The 26634-nt window shown below is 43.5% G+C and overlaps 1 protein-coding gene across 3 annotated transcripts in view; it reads left to right on the top strand.

Moving 5' to 3' along the window:
• lrp4 (low density lipoprotein receptor-related protein 4) overlaps window positions 1–26634 on the top strand; it is a 116750-nt gene that overhangs the window by 71747 nt on the left and 18369 nt on the right. For all 3 annotated transcript variants that reach the window (XM_065952656.1, XM_065952655.1, XM_065952657.1), the window contains exons 3-14: window positions 1846–1962; window positions 8645–8758; window positions 8863–8979; window positions 9806–9934; window positions 15168–15287; window positions 15528–15653; window positions 16150–16275; window positions 16586–16720; window positions 17968–18093; window positions 19094–19324; window positions 20753–20909; window positions 21472–21689. In XM_065952656.1, the coding sequence (XP_065808728.1) occupies window positions 1846–1962; window positions 8645–8758; window positions 8863–8979; window positions 9806–9934; window positions 15168–15287; window positions 15528–15653; window positions 16150–16275; window positions 16586–16720; window positions 17968–18093; window positions 19094–19324; window positions 20753–20909; window positions 21472–21689 (1716 nt within the window). The remainder of the gene's footprint in view (window positions 1–1845; window positions 1963–8644; window positions 8759–8862; window positions 8980–9805; window positions 9935–15167; window positions 15288–15527; window positions 15654–16149; window positions 16276–16585; window positions 16721–17967; window positions 18094–19093; window positions 19325–20752; window positions 20910–21471; window positions 21690–26634) is intronic.

The raw sequence follows: 26634 nt of genomic DNA, 5'->3' as shown, positions 1-26634 counted from the left end.
TTTGCATACATTTAGCCTCTCTCCCAATTTGTGTGCCTAAACAATTCTGCCCTGCTGACGAGCGTGTGTTTATTTAGCCTGCGCAGCCTGTGGCGGTTTGCTTATGTCTGCGTGTGTGTATTTGTATGCGCGAGTGTGTGCATGTTAACACTGGGCTCACTTTCTCTTCAGATAAGCTGAATTATTTATTGAAATGTTGAGAAGCAGCATTTTTTGTCGGTCGAGGCCGTTAAATCTGCTGACGCCCGGTCAGAGATTCTTCAAACTGTTTTCAGTTTGACACTGTGAAAATATTTCAGACGGTGTGAAGACTCTGCTGACAGCTTCACGCAGCAGCTCTGGCTAATGTTGAACTCCAACCTTGTTTCACTTAGACTTAGATCTCGACATTGACAGAGAGGAGGGAGAACTGAGAGGAGATGTCATGATCAGGCTTTTTAACAAAGATGCATCCTCCACAACTCTTCCAGCGTCTTGATTCTGATTTAATGTTGCAGTCAAACATCGACTTTGATCAAGAACAGAGGGCAATGGCTTCCTGGAAGAAAGGCAAATAAATGGATAACAGAACACTTTTTTGCAGAAATGCACTATGCTAATATAGCCGAGCCACCAGTGTGGTCATGTAAAGTAGCCAAAAAGAGGGTTCGTCAGAAGGTGAAGAGGAGAATAAAGGGGAGACATAGAGGGACGTGTCGGAAGCGAGAGGGTTCTGCTTTCTTGTTTCTCTCTTTCTTTGTGTTTCTCTCTGAATAATGTAGCATCCAAGCAGGGGTATGTGGGTCAGTGGGGCTTTACTTCCCCAGGAGACCAGAGCCACACCCAAACACACGCTCACACACTCTTACTTAATTCACTCACTGAGCCCCGACTCGCCCGCCTGTCTGCCTCGCTGGTTAACTCGCAGCGTGACGTCATCCATTTTTCATAAAGTCTGCGATGCTCGCTCAATATTTCATATCTGCTATTGACAGGCCAGTTAGAGTCCACTATAAGGAGCTGCTGCTGCCCCCTCCTCCTCCTCCTCCTCCTCCTCCTCCTCCTCTCTCAGTCCCTTTCGGGCCTGTAATTAAATTAGCTCTGTCTGCCGATGACAAAGGGCCAGTCATTCGGGCTCTGCTTAGATAGCAAGTAGCTGCACTTAAAGCGGATATGAAGTTAAGGAGGAATGCGCTGAGCCGGGCTCGGTGCTGCTCCCTCGGTGTCAGGGTAGAGAAGGTGGGAGAGACGAGGACATGCAGGTCCGGATCAGGCTCCCCGGGCCGGGATCAGCTGACACCAAACAGAGAAAAAAAAAAAAAAAACTCTTCTGTTTTTGAACTCTCTCCTTCAAACTCTGACCTCTGCTGCTGCCAGCGGCCACAAGGAAGTGTTGACTGTAGAGCCTGTACATGTCTGTGTTGGATCGACAGTATACTTCATTTTAATTACCTCTATGGGGTCAACAGGTAGAGATTGTATTTATTAATGTTTGGCAGAAAAGTTTAAATGTCCAACAATCTAACTTGCAACCATTCACATCTCCAAAGTGGAAGAACACAGATATTTAGCAGCATGTTGTTCAGTCTTTAGGAGTACTTTCTTATTTTAAACATGAATAAATAATCATGTTTGGTGATCTGGTATTCCACAGGGTTTACATTTCTCGAGCTCTGATAAGATCCAACCTTTGTTGTCAGGTTCAAATGTTTTATCAGATCTTAATGCTTTTCAACATCTCACAGGCTTGGCACACATGACATCTCTCCCTCCTTTGGCGACACAGTTTGTCTGTTTTTTTTTGTTTCTCTGTTTGTTTGATTTTTTCGCTGACAGATTTGTTATCCTGTCTTGTTTCGTTTGCAGTGCTTCCCACCTGCTCTCCGCTGGACTTCCACTGCGACAACGGCAAATGCATCCGCCGCTCCTGGGTGTGTGACGGAGACAACGACTGCGAGGACGACTCGGACGAACAGGACTGTCGTGAGTACACTTCTCTCTCGCTCTCTCGTCAAGACGAAAACACAGACAAAACGGTGGCAGTCGCATCGATACGCATCGCCTCACACAGACGCACAGTGTGGACCTGCTCTGTCAGGCTTGGGGGGGGGGGGGAGTTATTAAAGTGGACAGATGTTTGAGGCGGCCATGTGCACTCAGGTGTTTGTTTTTCAGTCTGAAGGAGTAGACTTGCTGTCACACTCAAAAACACGCACACACACTCACATTGAGGAGGGGTCAGCACTCCCACGGTCAGCACACAAGACATTCTCTGACCTCTGACCTCAGTTTATCCTGCTCTTCTTTTGATTTGTGTATGTGTGTGAGTGTGCACATGTGTGTTCAGGTCAACTGAAAGTACCCCTCAGCAGAATGTGTTCTGCACAGGGAGGAGTAACAGTGAGAGTCTTTTCCTGATGGTGTTTTTCTGTGTCAATCAATTGCGTACTACTGGGAATGTGTTGATGTGTGTGTGCTGTCATTTTTCTCGTGAGCTATGGGTGTCAACACAGCGGGGTCCTGAGACACATTGCTGGGATGTCAGACAGAAAAGAAAGAAAAATTGAATCTATTATCTAAATAGTCTTTTCACACGTGCACTTTTCCAAGGAAAACTTCATGTCCAATAAGAGAGTATGACTTCTTCTGTAAGTTCTGAAATGATTGTACAGTGAAGGCAGACACAGAGGGCAGAACAAACACCTAGCTGAGGGATTGTCACCCACCTGGAGGGGGGGGGGGGGTTACTGCCCTTTGTGATGTCACAAAGGGAAAATCTCCAAACGGCCGGATGAGCACACATTTTCTGAAAAGTGGAGCAGGCAGAAGACGGAGAGGATGAACTTTTTGGGGTTTGACGGGCTAGGACCACATCGAAAAATATGGTATGTGTACTTTGCATAATACCAGATCTTAGGATCAAATTAGAGCAATTCAAATTCAGGATTGGCGTTGTGAGGTTTAAGAATCCGCCATGTAAGTGAGAAGGTTCTAACAAGTGAAGAACTGCAAAGCTGTGTGTTATTCCATGAGTCAGGTTGGAGTTACAGTGGATGGTGAGAACAATTCATCAACTTTCAATCCCTGTGTTTACTCTGAAGGTTCTGTGAGAGAAGGGTGACGGTGCTCAGAGGTGCACCAAAGGTCTGTCGGTCCATCGCATTGTTGCTGTCAGATCAGTGACTTTAATCACACTGAACATTGTGTGTGTGCGTGACAGGAATAGTTTCAGGGTGTGACCTGCTCCTGATGGAGACAGCACACATGGTGGAGAGCGTCAGACAGTCGCTCCATGGACATTTTGTCTAAAGATCGATACAGGGTCTGTTTTCTTTTAAAGGACTGTCAATCAAAAATAATCAGCCACATTTTCACATCTATTATTACATCGGTTATTATCTGTTTATTTGTTCTGAGTCGTTGGTTTGATAGCTGTTGGATCGTTTGAAGTTTATTTTCGAGCTGGTATGATTTCCTGCCCTGAGGTGCAGCAGAGAGCGATGAGGTGGGACTTTGAGGTGTTACGTGACGTCTGACAGGAGTTATTCTTGTTCTTTCCTTTAGATTTGGTGACGCTAGTTTGGTGACGCTCTGGATTTAGATAGATTTTTCATCCAAGTCCAGCAGCTTTAATTCCTCTATTATTGAATGAGTGATCTGCAGAATATGAATAGCTGTTATTAAGGCAATGACTCGATTGATCCTGTGAGTGCTTTTTAAAGTTGGTCCTGACTGATTAAATACAAGGAAAAGTCTTCTTTTCTTTGTGAATCATTACATTAAATTCTAGAGTTTGGGGATTTCAGACTGAATAAATCAAGAAGCTGGTTTTTAAACTTCAGTCAGTAGTAAAAAAGGATTTTCAAAATTTTGTGACAAGACTTGATTAATGGTGAAAATTATTCCACATGTTAATGCATATGGACTTTACACTATTATCTGGTGACAGGTAATGTTTTCACCAGACTTGATATGAATCCACTGAGCACTTGTGGAGATATTTAAGTATTGTTGAACGCAAGTAGCCGTGTTGATGTGCTTTAAAAAAAATAGAAAGTTAATTCTCCGATTCTCGACACTGGTTTAGTATTAATAGTAACATCTGAATTAAAAGGGAGTGTTTGCGTTCCTTCTCTCCTGAGTGTTTTTTCTTTTCCGTCCGTCATCCAGCGGCGTCTCCTCCTCATCTGATGACCCACATACTGTATCTGCAGCCAGACATCGACTCACTTCCTGATGGGGGGTCTTGTCTGCTGCAGCCGCCTATGAATTTTTCATCTTCATGCCCAGTAAATTTCTCCTCCTCCCCTGTTCCCTAAACTGCTTATTATTTCATGCTTCCTTCTCTCTCTTTGTTTCTTCACCCCCGCTCTGTTTTTCACCTCCCAATATATTTAGTTTCTCCCCGCCATGCTGTCGTTTGGATTTTTATTATTTAGAGATGGGGAGACAATCCTCCATGCTCGGCTGGAACCGAAGTAGTTGTCAAGATTTTGAGACAAGCGCAGACTGAGGTGTGTCTCGCTGTGGGTGTGTGCGTGTCTGAACATCGTGAAGTAAAAAGAAAAAAAAAAACACCAGCTCAGCACACACATAAATGCAGGCAGCCTTGTAATGACTTTAAGCGCCCTTTGCCCTTTGACGTTTGACTGCTGTGTGAATGATGAGCATCTTCAGGGCTTGTTGACCTCCGACCTCCTTCTGTTTACCTCGTTGATGGTAACGGAGAAGGGGGCATGGGGGAGACGGAGCCTGGGTGAAAATCAATTATTTCTTAAAAGTTGAATAATAGATAAAAATGAGTGCATTTGTCAATAACACGGGTAAAATTAAATTTTCATTTGGACCCACTGCAGGGCTTTTGTGTTTTTAATTTTTGGTTTCGGGGGGAAGGGAGGGGCATTCTGGGTGAGGGGAGGTCAGTGGGGGTGATTCATCGACCTGCTGGAGGAAACTAAATCTCGGTTTGCTATCCTAAAGGGTCAGAGGCCTCGTTCTACTGAAACCACACATTCGCTCTTAACCTTAGTTGAATTCAGCAACAGGAAAGAGAAGAACAATTACATTACATTTCAATTATTATAAGCTTGTTTTACTTGAATTGACTCCGTTTGTTAACAATAATGTGTAAAGTGTGGATGCAGCTTGGCATCATGTATCTAATAAGTTGGGATGCACCTGCATATGGGTTCAACATTGGTTCGACAGACAAATATTTTTGGCCCGACTGATGCCAGTAGATCTGTAGTGACGCACCAATTTATTATTTGTAAGCTAGTTTACCTCACCGCCGATTCAGAGAAGAGCTTTCATGGTCAAGACTCTGTAGCTTTGTCCACCACTTCTTAATGGTTCTTTTTACAGCATGCTATGCCTCCTGAGGACCTCCTGAGTCTCTTGCTCCAAACTTCAGGGATTTCAGGGGAAGTCTGCCTTAACATTTTCAGGCGTGAATATGTGTAAACATCTTAAGAATTAAACTCAGCGATTAAACTTTCCCCTCATTTGTTTGTTGGCTACGTTTTAAAGCAGGAAGTTTGGTGTTTTGCCGTCCCCAATCCAAGTTTTTTTTTTCCCGCCTGAGCCAGATGTTACCAGAAGAGTGTGGAGCAGAAGGGAGGCGAGTTTACCCAATGCTTAGCACTAGATTGTGATCTAATTCTAGATAAGCATTAGAGTATCGTCTAATTAGATTACGATCTGACGCTAGCAGTTGCTTAGTTGCCAAGGTGCATCAGTATTTCATGAACAAATTAGCAGCTGCCTCCTCCGATTGTCTTTTAGTACAACCAAATGCTAAACAAAGGCGCCAAGTAGCAACTTCTCAACCGCAGTTGGCCAAACCTCAAAGCTTACCTGCTTCATCATCAACTTGAAACAATTAAAAAATGAACATCCTGCTGTGTTAGAGAAGATTTACATTTAGGGATTGAGACCAGGAACTTGTTAGGAGAATGTGCACTCAGGGTCTTAGGGTCATTTTGTCATCGAGTTCTAGACAATTTATGGATGTTTTTTTTTTTGTTTTTTGACGTTTTTATAAAATCAGCGGAGTCGCCCCCTTCTGGCCGTTAGAAATAATGCAAGTTTAAGGCCTTAGTTACACTTGAAAGCTACGTTCTCTTCTCATACAGTCTATGAGTAACAGACACATACTCACACAGGCTGTAGGGCCTCATATACTGTAACATCACTCATCTTAGAAGTGGAGTTTTCCTCCAGCAGCTCTGACTCGCTCTGTGATGCTGCAACACACCTGAGAAAAAAAAGATGAAAAATATCTCTGAGATGAAGAGAAGCTTCATCTTCTTGTTCTTCGTCTGTGAGCGTCCCTCTGTTTCTGTCTCTCCTTGTCTCTCTCTCTCTCTCTGTTTGTCTCAGCCGTCTAACACTCACACACTGCAGTGATAAATTATAGATCACCTCCTGCCAGGGGCCATCCATCATTGGTTCTCCTTGACAGACCCGTGTACTCGGGCCCCAGGCGAGCGCGGCTGAGCTCTGCCATTGATTTGCGGTTGGTAACAGTAGAAGGGGCACTGTGTTTCTGAAAATCCATTTAGTGTTTTGTCAATGGAGGTGTGATTAAAGAAGCAAGGTGGAGGAGTTGTTTGGATAAATGAAAGGGTTTGAAAGTGAAATCAAGTCAATGTCAGCGAGCAGAAAGTCCACTGGAGGGAATGACTTGTGTGTGTCTTTGTCCTCAGGGCTGCTGCTGTGAATGACAAATGTGTCTTTTATCTGAAGTGTCAAGGTTAGCTGTCTCCAGAAACAACATTTTCTCATGAACAGCAGCCAGTTTATTTAAGAGAGACAGTGAAACAGGCTGGTGATGATGATGTTGATGTTTTTAGTGGATTAAAACTGTCCTGAATCCAAACTAGTTTACATGAATGGGACAAGAGATTTGTTAAGAAAACGACCTGAGCAGGAGAGCTTGGACCTGTACACTTTTAATGTTAAAGCATGTACATACTTAGTCAGTGGTTCATGTATTATTTTATTGTCACAGGTTTGTGAAATGTATTCTCCTTTCAACCCGTTTAAATAAGTCTCAGAGCTCCCCAAGAAATGTTTCTGGTTCTAAATCCACTCTGATCCTGTATTTGATCATGTCTATAAACCCCTCTATTTCAGCCCTGCTCAGAACAGGCTGTTTTTGTGTCTGTACCTTTAAATGTAAATGAGCTGTGTTTGACCACGCCTCCTCTCTGGAAGGGCTTGGGTGGCTTGGGCTTTCTTGCTCCGTGTCCTTTTGTTTACGGTAAGAAGGCAGACTCAGAGGGCAGAACAATCACCTAGCTGTGGGAGTGTCACCCACCTGGGGGGAGGAGTTACTGCCCTTTGTGATGTCATGAAGGGAAAAGCTCCAAACGGCCTGTTTGAGCACACATTTTCTGAAAAGTGGAGCAGGCAAAAGACTGAGGGGATGGACCTTTATGCTAATTGGGCGGTTTGTAGACTGACTAGGGACACATATTAGTGTTAGAAAGACAATGCAGAATCATGACTAACACAAAACAGAAATCCTTCAGCAGCGAATGTACAAAAAGAAGATTTTTACAAAGATATTTAGCATTATTAAACGCGTAACATGTGCACACGGCTCACTTATGTAATGTGTATCTTTGCACAGGCTTCACCTGAACTGAAACGTTATAAGTGGGTTATATTTACATGTTTTTTAGGACACAGCAGAGTGCTTCATTATCGAGTTTCTGTGAGTTAATAGCTTCTCTCTACAGCCGGCTGTGGGATGGAGTAAATTAACCTGGAAGAAGAAGGTTGGTCAGAAACTGCTGACCAACCACTTCAGTCGCAGTTTGCAGAACTTTACGGTTGAACTATAAACACCTGCTGAAGATTTTGAATGGCTGTCATGTCTTCAGCGCCCTGTCTGGTTGAGCCGAGTATTCAGAACACGCCAAGCATACAGCGAGACTCTGGAAACAAGGATTATACTGAAGTTGTGGTTTGGTATTTGTAGAGATTTCTTTTCCTTTTTTTCCACATTGGAAGCTTGGCTTGTCACTTTTCTGTCATGCGTTGTAACCAACGTTAATTTCAACTCACCACAGCCTTTGTTTCCTGAAGGACCAATCACCATCATCTCTACAGCTGCCAATTATGGTTTTTTAGTTTGATTTGTCTTTGGAAAACATTTGTTACACAGCTTGGAAAGTGCTGTATGAAAGAAGGTATTTTTATACCACATGTTTTCCCTCTGATCAGTGACTGTGGCAGCTGTACACACACATACACACACACACACACACACACACTCTCAATGATTTCCTTGAACCGTCCTCCTCACCGTGCAGCAGTAGCTGTCGGTCAGATGATTTTTGTTTTGAGATTGAACCACAGGATATTCAGTGTGTGAGTCTTTGAGCTTCAAACCTTCACCCTCGGGAGAGTTTCGGCTTGTTTACGGATAGAGAGAGAAAAATCACTTTTTTTCTCCTCAGCTCTGAGCCTGACATGAAAGGTCACCGTTTCCCCTCGTGTCAGTGCAGCTGTGGATGTCGTGTCAGCACAGCTCAGGAATGGCTGCGTCTTATCCCAGTCTTGTAAAGTTTGTTGTCTTTGCTCTCTTTGCGCCCTAATTTATTTGTACTCGCTAACATCTATCTGTCATTTTTTGTTTCTTTTTTTGTTTCTGCAGCTCCCAGAGAATGTGAGGAGGATGAGTTCCACTGCCAAAATGGTTACTGTATCCGCAGCCTGTGGCACTGTGACGGTGACAATGACTGTGGGGACAACAGCGATGAACAATGTGGTGGGTATACTAGATACATGAACACCAGCATGAAGGCGCACATTCAGTCACACAGAATGTGCATAAATATGACTTTTCATTTTGTTCCTTTGAATCTATCTCAGACATGCGGAAATGTTCCGACAAGGAGTTCCGCTGCACGGACGGCAGCTGTATCGCCGAGCACTGGTACTGTGACGGAGACACGGACTGCAAGGATGGATCGGACGAGGAGAACTGTCGTAAGTTAGATCGAGTCGATTTTCTTAACTTGGTTTGGAGCAAGTGTGGGGGCGCCGATGACCTAGCGGTTATGTTGATTATTTACGGAGGCTATAGTCCTCGTCGCAGCTAGTGTAGGTTTTAATCTGCCCTCGGCCCTTTGCTGCACGTCATCCCCCACTCTCTGCTTCCAACATGTCCTGTCTCTCTTCAGCTGTCTTGTCTAATAAAGGCTGAAAGGCCCCAACAAAAATGTAATAAAAAAGAGCAAGCGTACCCCAAAGATTAAAAACTGGATAACCGAGGCGTCTCTCATAGCTTCTGTTTGTTCACATATTCCTCACAATCTCAAGTTAAATTAACCTTTAAAAATCAAAATACATTATTCTAAATACATACATGCAGAACTCTGAACAGTATGTTAGTTATTCAATTCAAAGGGGACTAATGGCTCCCTCACATTAAAGGGGACATATTATGAACAATCCCCTTTTTTCAGTGTTTTTCAACATATATTTGGGTAACCTGAGTGTCTACTGACCCTCCTTCAAGAAGGAGCCACACCTTGTTACCGAGCAGCTGCATGTGATCTTAGACACAGTAATGGGTTAATGCCTCAGTGTGTAAGCATGTCCACTGTCTCCATGGACAGCTGATCTTCTTCATTCAGAGTGTCATTTCTGACAGGCTCAACCGAGAAACATTGAAGCTTCACAGAACCTTAGACAGCTGTGCCATCTTTTCCAGCATCTGTTTTAACACGCATTCATGTTTGTCTCTGTGTGTGTGTGTGTGTGTGTGTGTGTGTGTGTGTGTGTGTGTGTGTGTGTGTGTGTGTCTGTGCAGCCTCAGATGTGATGGCAGCCACCTGCAGCGTGGAGGAGTTCCAGTGTGCATACGGCCGCTGCATCCTGGACATCTACCACTGTGACGGAGACGACGACTGCGGAGACTGGTCGGACGAGTCGGACTGCTGTAAGCTGTCAATTATTCATACGCAAGCACATGTCAAATATTTTTTCAAAAAAAAAGATCCAACATTTACTTAAAACGTTTGACCCCGAACTCACCAAAAGTTGAATCAAAGTTCATCCTGAGTGCGGGCTCTATTTGAAAATTATTATCGGGTTATGAATTGGAAAAATAAACGTCCTCACTTTGAGGATCTGAAATGCAAACCTGGTGGAAGTCAAGTACAAGTGGAGTTACTGATCCAGCCCCTCCTCTCATTCACAGTGAACTACTGTAATCTGCTCACACATAGATACACATGCATATGCTTTCTAGGATCCTCGAATCAGCGACTCATGCAGTCGAAGAAGACAAGTCTCCTTTGGGAGATCAGTCTTCGGTTATAGCCAATAGAGTCAAGTTCAGTTTCTTCTCTCCCGCTGGCAGACGTCCTCCTCCCCCCTCTCAACCCCTCCTCCTCCTCCTCCTCATTCTCTAACTGGTTCCCCTCTCCCTCTCAGTTGACCCCGATGGCATTGTTGCACATGTGTCCCAAAATAGAGGAGTCATCCACCTCATGTCCTGCAGCATGCTGCAGCAGTTCCGCTAAAGTTTAAAAGTTCAATTTGGGATGATCTGAAAGGGAAGTCTGTGTTCAGGCGGACATCATTTTAGTGGTAAAAAAACCGAGTCAATCTGTTCCAAACATACCAACATTTGGATATTGTTGGTGTGAAGTCATTTTGAAAGAGACGGACACGGCTACAGATAAGTATTTCCATCACTGCATGACCTATTGATTATTTTACTGCCTCAAAGATGTATTTTTTAAGTTTGTAATCGCTCTCCTCCAGAGACACACCTGCAACCCCTCTCCACTCACGTTCACACAAAGGAGTTATGAATTAGTACTCACCATAATTAAATACCATTAAGCGCAAGCAGCAGACAAAACTGTCTTTTGCTCGAGCTGCAATCACCTGTGTCCCGCCTTGTTGTGTTAGCAGGCTAATGTTAGCGCTCTTTAGTTATCTTGTAGCTTTACATTGCACATAAAATGATCTAAAGACACTTACTTGACATCCAAATAAGCAATGAGTATGTTATTGTTCTTTTTACTAGTCAAGGCTGTCCCGTCCATGTAAACATGATGTAAACACGGCTCTGACAACAATACAGCTGGAGGGACTCGTGCTTCTCCCTCATTGTAGACAGTCATGACTCAGAGAGACATTTACACAGGATATATCTGATTTCTGCTGTATTTATGTGTAAAATGTTGCACATTCTTCCTTTTAAGGCAAGATGTGTTATCCTGTAGAGCGTGCAGGAGAAGGAGGAGGACACATCCGTCCTCGTGTGTTAGAGCAATAGGCTATCAAGTAAAATGTGGAAAGCAATGTAAAATACAAAATCATCAACTCTTCCCAACCCTTGGCTCAATAAGACATCACAATCTGTACTTTAAGAGCTGGCAGAGTAAAGTGTACATGCTGTAGAATATAAACCACTTTGACATTTTCCATTCTCACATACCACTTCTTCAGGGATTGGCCTTTAGAAGTTTTGGCTTACAATACTGGTGTGAAAAGGTTTGTGATACAAAACTGAGAAAAAAAAAAAGGCAAATCTTCAGACTTGAAAAGCTTTGCATCAGCATCAGATCGCTCACACTGGAAGCATGATGAGGGGGACATTTGGGAATAGATAATCATCTTGTCCATGTGAGGACATTGTTCTTCAGGTGCTTTAAAGGATGCTCTCAGTGTTCAACTTCTCAAACTGTTGTCTCATCCCACCGTTTTGTCTGGCCTTCGCGTCCGTGGTCGTCAGATTGGGAGCTCAGGAACAGCTGCTGTTTGCAGACCCCGGCTTCACAGCATCTGTCAGCACTGGAAACACACTGTCTGTTAGATTGTTTCTCTCACTGTATCTTTTACACACGCTGCGCTCACACACACACACACACACACACACACACACACACACACAGAAAGTAAAGCCATGGTCCTGATTAACACACCCGATCGTGTTTCGGCCTCCTCACTCCGGAGACGCTGCACGCTGCTGACAAATCTCTCAGCATCTCCCTCCTTGTTTCCCCCGTCTCTGATTTCTCACATGTTCGTTTCATTCGCTCATTGTCTATAACCGCCAACCTCATCCACCCCTCCCTCCCCCGTCTCTCTGACACACACACTCAGAGTCATACACACACCATGCACGGTGGTTTCCCTCTTTGATCTGTTTATCTGCAGATAAGCAGAGCTTCAAGGTTTTCTCTAACATTCTTTTGGTCATGTTAGCCGACTGATCTTCTCCGTTTCTCTCTCATCTCCACCCACACCCAAGTTTTTTTTTTTTTTATTGCCAGCCCAATTTTAAGGTGTTAATCTTTATTTTTGGTGGAAAAAGTTTAGCTGGCATCAAAGCTTTTAAGAAGAAGCGAAGATTGTGAAAGTCGTAAAGACTTTGGAGCTAACAAGGTAGATATTTATGATTACTTGTTTAACACAGGTAGTCCTGACCTAAAGTAACCCTACTTCATTTGTCTTATTTCATCTTAACTCACCCTTTCTTTACACAATGGACGTCATAATCTGCTTTCCAAGACTTGAAACTTGCAATTTAGACCTTAGACTTACTGTCCAAATGTTTACTGAGACTGAGAACTAAAAAAAGATTCTCACATAATTTCCTCAATTTGGACTTCTCCATGCAACGAGCAGAGTCATCTCAGCTTGCCAACAAACAAAACATGCAGGTTTTAAAGCTCATTGCAGGCAATGCTCTAAATCCATGACAGGAGATGCTGTATGTTTATTGTTGGATTCAAAAACGAACAGGGTTAGCAGATCAATCCACATCCTGCCTGATGTGGAACCAGCTGGACATCCATCATGTCCACTAACACTTAATTTCCTGTTGTCGTGTCCTTTTAAGCTGCCCACTTCCTCCCAATTTCTTTCTGTTTCATGATACTTTTGATTCACTCAGAAAGCGAATTCAATTTAATGTTTAAAGTTGGGGTGTTTAAAAAAGAAATATTTTGGAGGTTTCTTGGCTTTCTGAAACATACAGGCAGTTTGTTGACACACACACACCACAACACACACACACACACTCAGAGGAGGAATTCCTCAGAGGCGTAAGACGGCCCATCCTCAGACAGCATTCCTTGGCATAGACTCTCCAGACACATGAAGGGTGCTTTGTTAGAGAAGAAGCCTCTGCATCTCTCTCTCTCTCTCTCTCGCTCTCTCGCTCGCTCTCTCTTTCTCGCTCTCTCTCTCTTTCTTATGGGAACACACACACACATCAAAAACACTCAAACTTGCATGCCTCGTTACTGCTCGTGAACACTGATACTGCTCTGGGCCTAGCTGAGCAGATGAAAGAGCGTGGTCGGTGTGTGTGTGTGTTTCTGTGTGGATGAATCACTTGAGTGTGTGTGTGGGCGTCTGTGTGAACGTCGGCGGCGTCCCACGCTGATCTCTCCTCTCTCTCTCTCTCTCTCTCTCTCTCCTCTCTCTCTTTATCTTTCCCCCTCTCTCTCTCTCTGTGGGAGAGCCACCTGCTGTTTTGATCATCTCTCTCTTCTCTCGCTGAGCTGATAAGACTGCACGGGGATGCTTGAAGCTCCAAAACATCTCTTCTTCTTCTTCTTCTTCTTCTTCTTCTTCTTTTTTTTTTTGCATTCCCTTGCTTGTCATTTTGCTCATCCCTTATCTCGCGCCCACTGTGGCTTTGATGGGAGCCGACTCGTGCTGTTAGGAGGAAACGCGTCAAAGAAATCCACACACATCATGCACTTTAACGTACACACACACACACACACTCTGGATTTAAGATGCTTATGTTTGATTCAGCTTTAATCTTCCTGTCCACCTCCGTCCTCATCTGCTGCCAGTTTGAGCTTCACTTTGATGTGATCAGATGTAGAGCGCTGGTGGGAGAGTGAAAGGTGGGACAGCTTTGGTCTTGAGTCAGAGATGATCACAAGGCCGCCAAAATAAACAGATACAATTAATGTTTTAAGGAAAAGTTCTGAAACACTGCTCCTGTTTTAAGATGGCTTTTGGACGGGGATCAGAGAGGACAGCAACCTAAAGAAACTAACGCTTACTTACCCATGTGCATAAATTATTTTCTAAAGAAAGATAAAGATACAGACAGGATCTGAACAAGCCCTGAGGATAAATGGACCCAATCCAAAATGTGCTTGACCCTTATAGAGAGAGGAGACCAACGTTGGCAGCAGCACAACTCTGCACCAGTGAACAAGCAACCACAGTCTATAAGAATAAATACCAATACATGTCACTGTTTTTTCAAATACTTATCTGCGCTTAACCATGAGGATGATACAGATATTCAGATGGATACAACTGGACACTTCCTAGTCCAGGGCCAAACACATAGGGGGGCCCATTGGGGTTAGGTAAAACATGGTCCATCCAAAAATGGAAACAATCATTGCAACGCTAAAGTTGTAAGAGAGCCCACTGAACTTCACTGTTATTAATCCTGGGCTGGGTAAAATAATGTCAGGACCTTCACTAAAGTCCGGATGGCAGAAAGAAAGGAGGCTAAGGCATTTGACCCCAACTATAACTTGCAAGCAAACTTTTTTCATTAAGCTCAAAAAGCTGATCAAAGCGAGGTAAAGGAAGCAATAAGCCAGGAGGCTGACACTAACTCTGCTGATTGAAGACATGCATTTAGTGATCTTGTTCAATGACATCTGTGGAGGGCCTATATTCACTTGGCCTTTCAGGGGTCCAGACATTTCTGTGGACGTGCCTGCTGCATGTAGTATCTTTAGCTAAATGTCAATCTGCAACTGTTAAATTTGGAATTCCCCTTTGTTACTTTTCCCCAAGAATGACTTTCCGTTGTTTCTGTTTAGACATCAGCAGGACTGCAACTAATGTTTTTATCCACAGTTGATCTTTTATCCACTTTTCAGTTAGAAAAACTGCAAATTATCAGATAGTCGTTGTAGGAACAAGATCATATTTGGCGAATTGTGGACATGATCATAAACATTTGCAGGCATAAATACTATTTTCAAATCACTTCTAAGTTATTTTGGGACCTTTTTAAAAGCAGGTTCTGAACCCCTGGTTGAAAAGCAATGATGAACTTTGTACCTCAGAATTAGATATTTTACAGAGGGTTAAATCCGAGCTGTGATCTGTTCTTTAGTTTGTGACATTTCTGATGCCGTTCTGTGTGTTTCTTTGTCTGTGTGTAGCTTCCCACCAGCCGTGCAGATCAGTTGAATTCATGTGCAGCAGCGGGATGTGCATCAACGCTGGCTGGAGGTGTGACGGCGAATACGACTGTGATGACCAATCAGACGAGAAGAACTGCAGTGAGTAGCTGCTTTTATCGGGATTGTTGACCACATCTCGTTGCAGTGCTGTGTTTTGGATTGTGCATCTGCAAATATTTATCTTTACTTTATCATTATCATTCCCGTACGTGACTGTTTGTATCTGTGTGTTATCTTACCTCCAGGTTGTGTTTGCAAAACAAACCAATCACTCTGAATATCTGAGAGGACCTGCTTCACGAATGACTGAATCAAATGTGTGTTTTCTGTTTCCTGCAGCCACGTCCATGTGCACGGCTGACCAGTTCCGCTGTGGAACTGGACGCTGTGTCCGGTTGTCATGGCGATGTGATGGAGAGGATGACTGTTCTGACCGCAGCGATGAGGAGGGTTGTGAGAAAACTGGTACGACCGTGCTGATTCTCTTGATTTTTAGATGCTAAATATAGCACCGGCTTCAGTTGTAGTCATGACAACAGCTCAGAACAGCCTTCCATTGCTGACAAACTCACTTTTTATGTTTTTTTTAAACACTGTTGCATTAAACAAAAAACAAATTAAAAAACTGTTTACCTTCTGCATAGAGGAGTAGATGTACTCAGAGCTAAAAGCATTTGCGTCAAAGAGTTTTTGTAAGTGAGGGCCAGAGTGGGAGATGAGGAGTTGCTGCTATAATTCATACTGTATTAGACAAAACTCAGAGAATGTGGATTCAATCTTTGATCAGTGAAGCTTTATTATCTCTACAATAAAGGCACAAATAGCACCAAAAAAGAAAAAAAAAAGAAAGAAAGAAACAGTTTTAGATAAAGTTACCCGTCTGAATATATTCAGACTCTCATTCTGTCCATGATGGATTGCTTGGTTGTCTAACGGATTATATCGTTCCACCTCCCCACAGAGAGCCCTCCATGTGCTCCTGATCAGTTCCAGTGTGGGAACAAACGCTGCATCGGTCAGAGAAAAGTGTGTAACGAGGTCAACGACTGCGGAGATTGGACTGACGAGCACCCACATCATGACTGCCGTGAGTAGATTTATCAGTTTCTGTACAGCTGTGTGAACATTTAGTCTTTTATTCAGTTGTACCTCAATACGGGTAGATGGCATAAAGACAGTCATGAGAATTCAATGTAAATCAAAGAGGAGGAGAAATCTGAAGTACATGTGTTAAAATGTCTCAGCATACACCAGACTCAGCTTGCTTCCTGTGGGGTTAAAGTACTTCGAGGCTTCGACAGCAGATGAGTCAGATATTTCTTCCAGTGTGTGCTCGTGTTTTCACTGAATCAGCATGCTGTGTTTATGTTCCCGTCATGTTTCTGCGTGGCGTGCAGGTCCACGTTCCAGCGAGGGCAACTGTAACCAGAATAACGGAGGCTGCTCCCAGAAGTGTCAGATGGTCCGAGGGCTGGTCCAGTGCACCTGTCACACTGGATACCGGCTGATGGACGACGGCAAGGCCTGCCAGGGTACGTCTGTGTGTGTGTCTGTTTGTGTGTGTGTGTGTGTGTGTGTGTGTGTGTGTGTGTGTGTGTGTGTGTGTGTGTGTGTGTGTGTGTGTGTGTGTGTGTGTGTGTGTGTGTGTGTGTGTGTGTGTGTGTGTGTGTGTGTGTGTGTGTGTGTGTGTGTGTGTGTGTGTGTGTGTGTGTGTGTGTGTGTGTGTGTGTGTGTGTCCATCACAATCAGACATCAGTGTCTGCACTGTAAGTGAGCCAGCAGGGGGTGTTAATATTCATGACCTCTGCAGAGTCTCAGTATTTGGCAGCGTCTTCCTTGTGTTCAACACGCAAAAAGCCTCATTAACTTTTTAATGCTTCTCCTCGCTGCTATTTTCTGCTACTTAGGAGATTTCATGTTCACTGTTTTTATGTCGCTAAGTTCTTTTCAGGGAAAAATAAGAAACAGATGTTTCAAACACAGTGAAAAAGAGTCTTACTTTTTAAGTTTCCAAAACTAAATGTGTGGATACACATTCATACGCCGCAGACAAAGCAGCGGGAACAATTCGGGGTTAAGTGTCTTAAGGACACATCGGGCAGGAGCTGGGGATCGAACCTTCGACCTTCCGGTTGAGAGACGACAACTCTACCAACCGATTCTACAGACCGTTATCGAAAGTTATCTAAAGTTAGAAGGAGGACAAACTGGCTGCTGTGTTGTTGTCAGAGAAGCCAGCACTTCAACATAGCATGTTTCTATAATGTCTGATGATATATTAAGGTCATCTTATGATTTATTTCAGTAGATATCTTACATATTGCTCCTTTAATATGGCCTCTAATAACTTCACCGAGTATTTGATTCCAAATACCTAGTCGTCATTTTGTCAGCAGCAGATTTCCTTAAAGTATGAATTTCAAAAGAACCTTGTGGTAAGTGCAACTGTGGGTTGAAAAGCTTGATGATTGATTGTGTGGACTTGAATCTGGGATTTTTGCCACAAAGGGAAAGTTATATCACCAGTGCACCAGTGCACAATTTTTGAAGGCAGAATATGATCCACTGGATATTTGTTACCAGGGTTTATTTCAAGGTCAAAAAAAGTGATTTAAAATTTAAGGGGTGCAGAAGGATCTAAGATTTGAATGAGATTATGAAGTGTGAATGAATTTTCCACCTCTGCTGTCCTCACTCTGTAACTTACATTCACCAGTTTGACTCTTAATACCTTTCTGTCCCCTCACCTCCGGTTCTTTTTTTCTGTGTTCTGTTCCAGATGTGGACGAGTGTGCTGAAGAAGGGTACTGCAGCCAGGGCTGTACCAACGCGGAGGGGGGGTTCCAGTGCTGGTGCGTTCAGGGCTACGAGCTTCGACCTGACAAGCGCAGCTGCAAAGCTCTGGGTAAGAAACCACTGTACTATATTTCAACCTTGACATGTGACCGCAGAGAGTCGCCGGGGTTTGACCTCCAATGAAAACAGGGTTGCATAGTGTTTATATTTGCTGCTGCAGTAACTGTATCCATCCCTCTGCCCCGGGGTCTTGGACTCTGCATGAGGCAGGCTCAATTGGAGCGTCTGGACTAGATTTAGATATGCAGGGTAGGTAGAGTGCAGCGCGGGTACATCAGCCCATCAATCTGCTGCAGAGCAGAGTTAAAGTCAGGTCAGGAGCGTATGTCAGGCAGTCACCAGGACCCAGACCTTCACCTCCAGTGAGATTAATGCTTGCTGTTATTAAAAGTGACCATCGACCCTACCTCAAACTTTCTTTTTCATCTCTTTTTCTCTTTTGTAACCATCCAACTTTCACTTTATATTAGCCCACAGACTTGAAGAAAAAAAAAAAAAGTAACCTTTGCATTGTCCACTGGTTATCAAACTTTCTTTTAGAGTTCTTGAGCGTGGCATTTTGGCGTCGCAATATTATTTTTTACAACCAGAAGTCATCATATTTAGATGACAGGGTGGCTATGCAAATTGCTACATCCTTATCCTGTTTGACAGGATGTGGTAGGAACTTGTCTATTACAGGTATATTTGCCATACAAAACATTAGGGCTTTAATGTCGTTTTTTTACTCCGAATGGGACCATATTTTAGAAAATGAACATCATGCTGTGTTGAAGAGGATTTGAATCTAGAAATTCAGACCTAAACCTCAAATGAGAAATGTTAACTTTGGTAAATCAAGTGAGTAGAAGGCTTATTATTTATATTTTTAGCAACCAGTGGAGTCTCCCTCTGCTGGCCATTAATAACAATGCAAGTTCAAGGCACTTCCTCATTGGCTTCACCTCTAAAATCAGAGTCTACGTTCATTTCTTGTATATAAAGTCTATGCTTTCCTATTCCAGTTTGTAATATCCAGCCCCCTTAACCATCTCTCCATCCCTCTTCAGGTCCAGAGCCGGTGCTGCTTTTCGCCAACCGTATCGACATCCGTCAAGTTTTGCCACACCGCTCTGAGTACACCCTGCTGCTCAACAATCTGGAGAACGCCATCGCCCTGGACTTTCACCACAACCTCGAGCTGGTCTTCTGGTCAGACGTGACTCTGGACCGCATCATGAAGGCCAACCTTAACGGCTCCAATGTGGAGGAGGTCGTCTCCACCGGTCTGGAGAGCCCAGGTTGGTACAGCGGCCAAGGTTCAAACGTAGGACGGCAGAGTCATTTATCTTTCATCCAATTCATTAAAGTTGGCTGCTTTTCCGTTCAGCTCTCACCCACTCCATCCATCACCCTGGTCATATATAAGATTCAGCAGGATGACATCAATACTTTGAATACCCAGAAAGCCTTGTTTTGCTTTCATTTTCAATTAAATTTTATTTTTCTTGTTGTCCCTTTTTTTCCTATCTGGGACAGTGGTGGGCAGCATTAAATTTAATTATGAATGGCTTCTCATGATCATGAAAACAAGATCATGGAGATGAAACGATTTTCAAAGTATTCAGAGTGTTAAAGTGTTAAAGGGGTCATATTATGCTTTTTCTGGTTTTATATGCTCTTTAGTGTGTTTTCCAGGTATCCTGTGCATGTTTAGGCACATCTATGTGCAAAAATTCAAAGTCTGCGGAAACGCGGCTTCTCCTACGTCCTCCTGTTAGCTGTAGCATTAGCTGCATGTAACGCTCGGTTATAGCCCCCTCGAAAAAAATTTGCCAGTGTGACGTCTTGTCAGTGTGATATCACTGATCTAAGCCCATTGGCTCGTTGTGGCAAGCCCAGCAGCTCATGTTGCACGCCCATTAACTTCTGTAGCACGCCCACAATATGCCGTAGCCTGCGGTAGCACAGTAGTGCTAAGGTGCTAATGCTTTTGCTCCCCTCAGAGCCAAAGTGGCTGCATTCCCAATATGGTGAAAGGGGCGGGACATTTCCCAGAACCGTGCTGAGCGACTGACCAATTACGGCAGAGCCGACAGGCCGACCAATCAGATCAGACTTGGCACACTTGGGGACTCTGAACGTGGGCATTTCAGAGCCTTAGAGAGAGAGTCAGAAGCGAGCCGGTGCATGGAGCGGCAGTACATGAAAACAGACGCTTTTTTCAGACTTTAGCTATTGTGAACATACTTTAGTAGGTACATAGATTAAATATACGAACCCCAAAAAGGGCATAATATGACCTCTTAAAGTTCAATAATTGCTTGTGAAGCAGATATTGTAAAGTCAATGAGTAATCATGTGTCAGTATCAATTAAAATAATTGTGATTAAGGTTTTTGCCATGATTGATCAGCCCTAGTTGCTTTTTTTACTACTGCTTTTTATTTCAGATGTAATTAGTTATTTTGGCTTTCTCTCCCTGACTTTTTCTTTTTATCTGGTGTAACTTAAGATTGGTATCGATGTTCTCATCTAGCTCTTGGCAAGAAAGCATTTCCCCAAAAAGTGTTTCAGAAAAGGGGAAGCACAAGTCGATATCTTTCTTTTAAATGTTCTCTATTGACAAGACACGTGATGTTACATTGCCAAACATTCCCTAGAATAAGAACTTAAAACATCTTTTAGATTAGGGTTCTAATGGGAGTTGTTTTTTTTTGTCTCCTTTAGGTGGACTGGCCATCGACTGGATCCATGACAAGTTGTACTGGACAGACTCAGGAACATCCCGTATCGAGGTCGCCAACCTGGACGGGACGCAACGCAAAGTGCTCCTGTGGCAGAACATGGAGAAGCCCAGAGCCATCGCATTACATCCCATTGAGGGGTACGAATCCAAACACACACACACACATACACACACATACATACACGCATTCATGCACGCACACACAGTGTATCATTCAAGACAGATTGTTCCAAACTTCCACACTCTCATATATACATATCCCCTCTGGATGTGTCCCAGTTGTAGTGTAGCAGCGGAGCAGGGATTAAAGTTTGGCAGCACAACAGTGCCCACAGGCGAGCATCTGTGTGGAACAAGGCTTTCATGAAAGGGGCAGCCGTTTGTTTCATACTCGGCAGCTGAGGAAGGACAGCTTTTGGATGAAGCCCCAGAGAATTCTTAAAGCTACAAAACTCATTCAGCTTATTATGTAGCTCATTTGCATGGGATAATTGAAAAATATCTAAAAAAAAAATGTCGCTCTTCCCTCCGAGGCCGGTCACAGCAGATGAGCGCTGATATGGAGGACGGGAAAGTGGAGCACAGAGGACACAATTTATTTTTTCAGACATCTGGTGTGTCATGAATACTGACATCAATCTGTTTCAAAATAAACAAAAAAAAAACAACAAGTCAAATTAACACGACGTTCCCATTACAGGAAGATCTACTGGACAGACTGGGGCAACACACCTCGCATCGAGTATGCAAACATGGACGGCTCCAACCGGCGGGTCATCGCAGACACACACCTGTTCTGGCCCAATGGACTCACCATCGACTATGCCGGCCGCCGTATGTACTGGGTGGACGCTAAACATCACGTCATAGAGAAGGCCGACCTGGACGGACGCAACCGCAAGGCCGTCATCAGCCATGGTGAGCCACTGCCTGATGTTTGTCTCATTTGGTTATTTGGTTAAATTGTTCTTTTGATGGTTTATCAGACGTTCATCGGTGTCCATTCATCCAAGCAGCTCACTGTTTCTTTGGCGACACATGCTCCATTACTGTCAGATATCTTTTAATGAAGCCATACGTACACACATCAGGACTCTCTTGCAAGGGCTTCCTTTCTCCTTTCTCTAAACTCTTTGCACATCAATCAAAGAGAGATATTAACCACCTTTGCATTGGCAGGGATCCACAACTTTAATGCCGGCTTCATCTGCCTCATTTGTCCCCTTTGTTTCGATGATCATACACTAAAAACATATCCACCATTCTTCCTCTTCACACTGATTGTTTTTGAATAAAATATGGAAGAGGTTGCTTTTGCGAGGAGGCCCTGCTAGGAGGGGATTTCTGATTACCCTATTGGCAATGGCCTTAAACAATTTCAGTATATCTTTCACCTTCAATAACTGTTATGATAGTTTCAGTTAAGAGGCCTCTGTTAAAGATAAACGGTTTAAGACCTTCTTTAAATAAAATATGTGCCAATCTGAAGTGAGGTGACCCAGAGAGAAAGAGAGGAGATCTGGTGCTCTGAGCTCTTTCAGACACACACACACACACACACACACACACACACACACACACACACACACACACACACACACACACACACACACACACATAAGAGGCTGGATATAGGATGTAGTACGCTGATTAAACTACATTATACCATGTGGAGTAAATCAGAACCATATTTTCAATAAAGACCCTGTGTTCTGTTCTTAGTACTGAAATGCACACGTGCAGATGCCATTTGTGGAAACCTGAAGCTGAGTGTGGCGGTGTATGTGTATGTTGTTAGTTCCTACAACAAAGTCTGAGTGTGTGTGTGTGTGTGTGTGTGTGTGTGTGTGTGTGTGTGTGTGTGTGTGTGTGTGTGTGTGTGTGTGTGTGTGTGTGTGTGTGTGTGTGTGTGTGTGTGTGTGTGTGTGTGTGTGTGTGTGTGTGTGTGTGTGTGTGTGTGTGTGTGTGTGTGTGTGTGTGTGTGTGTGTGTGTAGCATGCAATGAATTGACAGAGTCACATTCTCCATGCAGTAGCTCTAAGTTTGAATACAGCCCAGTGATAAATGGTATAATAATATAAGAGTTTATTTATCACACATCATATCTTTTTCGCTGTATTGAACAATTGTTTCACACACAGATTCTCATATTGTGTTGGCCTAATGACAAAATAATTCATCATTGATATTAAGGCTGCTTGATGATAACAGTAGAACCAGAACAAATAAAGGTGCTGAGTCGTGACAGGTAGAACCAGAACAAATAAAGGTGCTGAGTCGTGACCGAACAAAGTCAACTGGAGAAGAACAACTTAAGATCACTATACTGCAGTGAATCTAGATGTCTGCCTGATCTTGATTCATAAGTTAAAGATGGTATTTCGTTTTTTTTAGCAGCGACTCTGAAACTATCTGGCATAAAGTGTTTCAGTTCATCAATGGATGTTTCCAAGGTCAAGAAAGCCTTCAACAGAAGTCACATAAATCCATGCGATTGACAAATAATAAGAGCAATAATCTAATAGAATAAGCGAACTAAGCGCAGTGTGGGCATGTGTTTCTACTGACAGAGAGCTCTACAGGCTTTTTTCTGATGAAGTGAAAAATCAGTGGCGATAAAGAGTATTTTAAGAGTGAGAAAAGAGACGGCGACTGAGGAAATTTATGATGTGTGTGTGTGTGTGTGTGTGTGTGTGTGTGTGTGTGTGTGTGTGTGTGTGTGTGTGTGTGTGTGTGTGTGTGTGTGTGTGTGTGTGCCATCAGCCCTGTGAGCTCTCCTTAATGATGTGTGCTCTCAGGATAAAAGGCTGTAATTGGCCCTGTCCTTTCTCCACAGCCTCTGTTTGCTCAGACAACACACAGGACAAATGGGACGTGTGTGTGTGTGTGTGTGTGTGTGTGTGTGCGTGTGTGTGTGCATAGTTACATTCTGAGCTGCTGTGCCCTGGAATGTTAACGAGTGTCTATCTCCCTTCACCTATAGCTTTCTGAGTGTGTGTGCTAGCTGGATGTGTGCCAGCTCCTTTGTCACTGGAGCTGGACGGGGGGCGGGTGTTACGGATAACACCGCTATCCATTCTGCACACCTGTGCACCTGAGGCTGGGGACGGGAAGAGGGGGTGCTCTGTTTGTGTGTGTGTGTGTGTGTGTGTGTGTGTGTGTGTGTCTGTATGGATGTGATCATGAAGTATATCTGCCGGTGGATAATACTAGAATAGTGCAATGATACCTGAGTCCTCTGCTGTATGAGGGAACATTGAAAGTCAATCAGTTTTAAGAATTAAAGAAAGCAATGCCCCCTTGTGGACAACAGCTGAGCCTACAGGACATGAAGCTTAAAGGTCACCAAGGCAATACAGCAAGTATACTAGACAGTGTTGTGCTCCTTTTCTAAGCGCCTGCCTTTCAGTTTATTTAATCTTCAATTGGCCAAACAAATCGAGATATCTTTATTGCAGAGCTGATATTTTAATAGCTTGAATACAAAACATCTGTTTAGATTTTATGAAGGATGAGCGTTATTCACATTAAGGCATATAGCTGAGCTGATTGACAGGCTGGCAACGGTTCGTCAAGAGGCTCAAAACCCGCCTCAGCTCCAGCTCCTCAGCCTGTCGTTAGGTTGACTGAAAGTTAGGCTGAGAAAGCATTTCCAGCATGGGCACCACCATTGATGGGACTAGGACACAACCTGCTTTCCAGTTTCCAGTAAAGTAAGTAAGGCCTATACTAAAGAGCACCACCTCATGTCACATATGATGTTAAAAACATGTGAAAAAATACACAAAACTCAAAGAAAAACGTTATTCAAGAAGGAGAAGCATTAAAGAATCAACTGCTGAACTTTCTGTGCATCGCAGTCCATCACACTGTAAGCTGAGCAGTTCATCCATCCATCTGGAGGCGACGCTGTGGCGCTGATGACCCGCAGAAAGGGAGTGTGACAGATTCAGCTGAGGCGTGAAAGGACAGGGAGGTGCCACATGTAGATTAAAGCGGACATTACTGTGAAGGCTGGGTGGGACGTTTGATGCCCTGTCGGCCTGCAGCTGCTCCCCCAGCTGTCCCGGAAAAAAAGGAGCAGGGGAGGGGGGCGGGGGGGGGGGAGTGCAGTGACGACAAGGGAGAAGGTGACCGTATCAAAAGCAGGCGCCTCATGGCTTTAGATGACGCAGAGGAGGGGAGAGGGTGCACTGTTGTCCCCCTCATGTCCGGATAAGATCAGAGAACACACACATATAGTCAGGTTCACCTTACACACACTTGGAGCTGGCTGGGGAGAGACAAGAGATTATGTGCAAGATCCGTCTTCTTATTTCCTATTTTCTCTCTTCACTGATTAAGTTCTATCTGTTGTTTCTACTTCTTTATAGATTCTCTTACCACTTTCACTATTGATTGGAATATATTTAACTACTTAATCTACAGTTCATTTCAGAAATGCTCTGATACAGCTGCTTGATTTGAGAAGCCAGTTGAGGTAGAAACATATGAATTACTTTTAATGTTTTTTTTTTTTACTGAACTGGAATCAAAACAGAATATTGAATCTGCTCTTAAGATTTTTTTGGTAAATAGCTTAGGAACGTTGTGTTGTTTTGCATTGGTATGTGTAACACTGATTTGAGTTATCAGGCCTCATTAACTGGAGGAAAACTAAAGTCAAATCCATTGTTAGTTGATTTATGCGAATGTAGATCACCTGGCAGATACAATTGAGGGGATTTAACAAATAGATGTTTACTCATAAAACACATTTAAATATGATAAACTGTTGCAAATTGGGCTTAAATACACACACACACACACACACACACACACACACACACACACACACACACACACACACATATGCATGCACACCATTACTGTAATCCCCATGGTTCATTATTATTCTGGTCTCTCTCCAGTTTTAGCCATTTACCACTTGACATTTATGCCGGCTATAAAACACTATCATTAAATGAGCAGCACTGTTTTAAAAGCTCGGCGCCAGCAACCCCCGCCACACCCCCCCTACCACCACCACAGCTCTGTGTAGCTACAGAAATCACTTTTTCCATCCATTCGGCGCTCTCATCTTACTGGCTGTGCAGCTACTTGACTGGAGGAGGATTAAGCTGGAAAGCGAACGAGGACGTTAATTTGCACAAGTGTGGACGAGCCACCCTGAACAGATGTTCCCAATGGAGACAAAGCTGCGAGGAGTTCCCTGCAACACATGTTAGCGTTTAGGCTACGGTTCCACTGTTATGGGCTGTAAACTCTGGTGCAAACAGCTCTCGGCACAAGTCAACAAATTGTACAGAGATAAAAGTAGTCACAGTGTCGACTTCTCAATGCAATACTTAAATGAAGCTAACTTTCTAAACACATTTTTTCAGTAATTTTCACCATATAGAAAATATAGTTTCAACACACTTTAAACTGCGTAACAGTGTAACTTTGTTTTTTGTTTTTATGTTGTCTGTTTTCATATCGATGGTTTCTAGTGGATGAAAGATCAGTTATTCTAACTTCTTACTTTTTATGATTCCTCATTTAAAACCATAAGTACAAGAGAGCCGGCTTAGAATATGGCACAAGCCCCGAAATCCCACACTTCTAGTGTCCATTTCACAACGTTTGAATATAACCTGGGAAAATACATCCGGGATATACAACCGACCTTCAGAATAAAATCTTCAGTTAAAAATGATTTATTTCTGGGGGCGCTCGTAGTCTAGTGGTTACTGCACAAGCCCCATGTACAGAAGCCATTGACTTCCAATTGGGCGTTCCAGGTTTGAATCTGACATGTGTATCCTTTCCTGCATGTAATGCCCCACTCTCTCTCTCCCTGATTTCTGACTCTATCCACTGT

Source organism: Labrus bergylta, chromosome 3 (assembly GCF_963930695.1).
Source record: "Labrus bergylta chromosome 3, fLabBer1.1, whole genome shotgun sequence".
In the NCBI taxonomy this organism is placed as follows: domain Eukaryota; kingdom Metazoa; phylum Chordata; class Actinopteri; order Labriformes; family Labridae; genus Labrus; species Labrus bergylta.
Note: the sequence above shows the minus strand (reverse complement) of the source record. Positions and strands in the feature narration are given on the sequence as shown.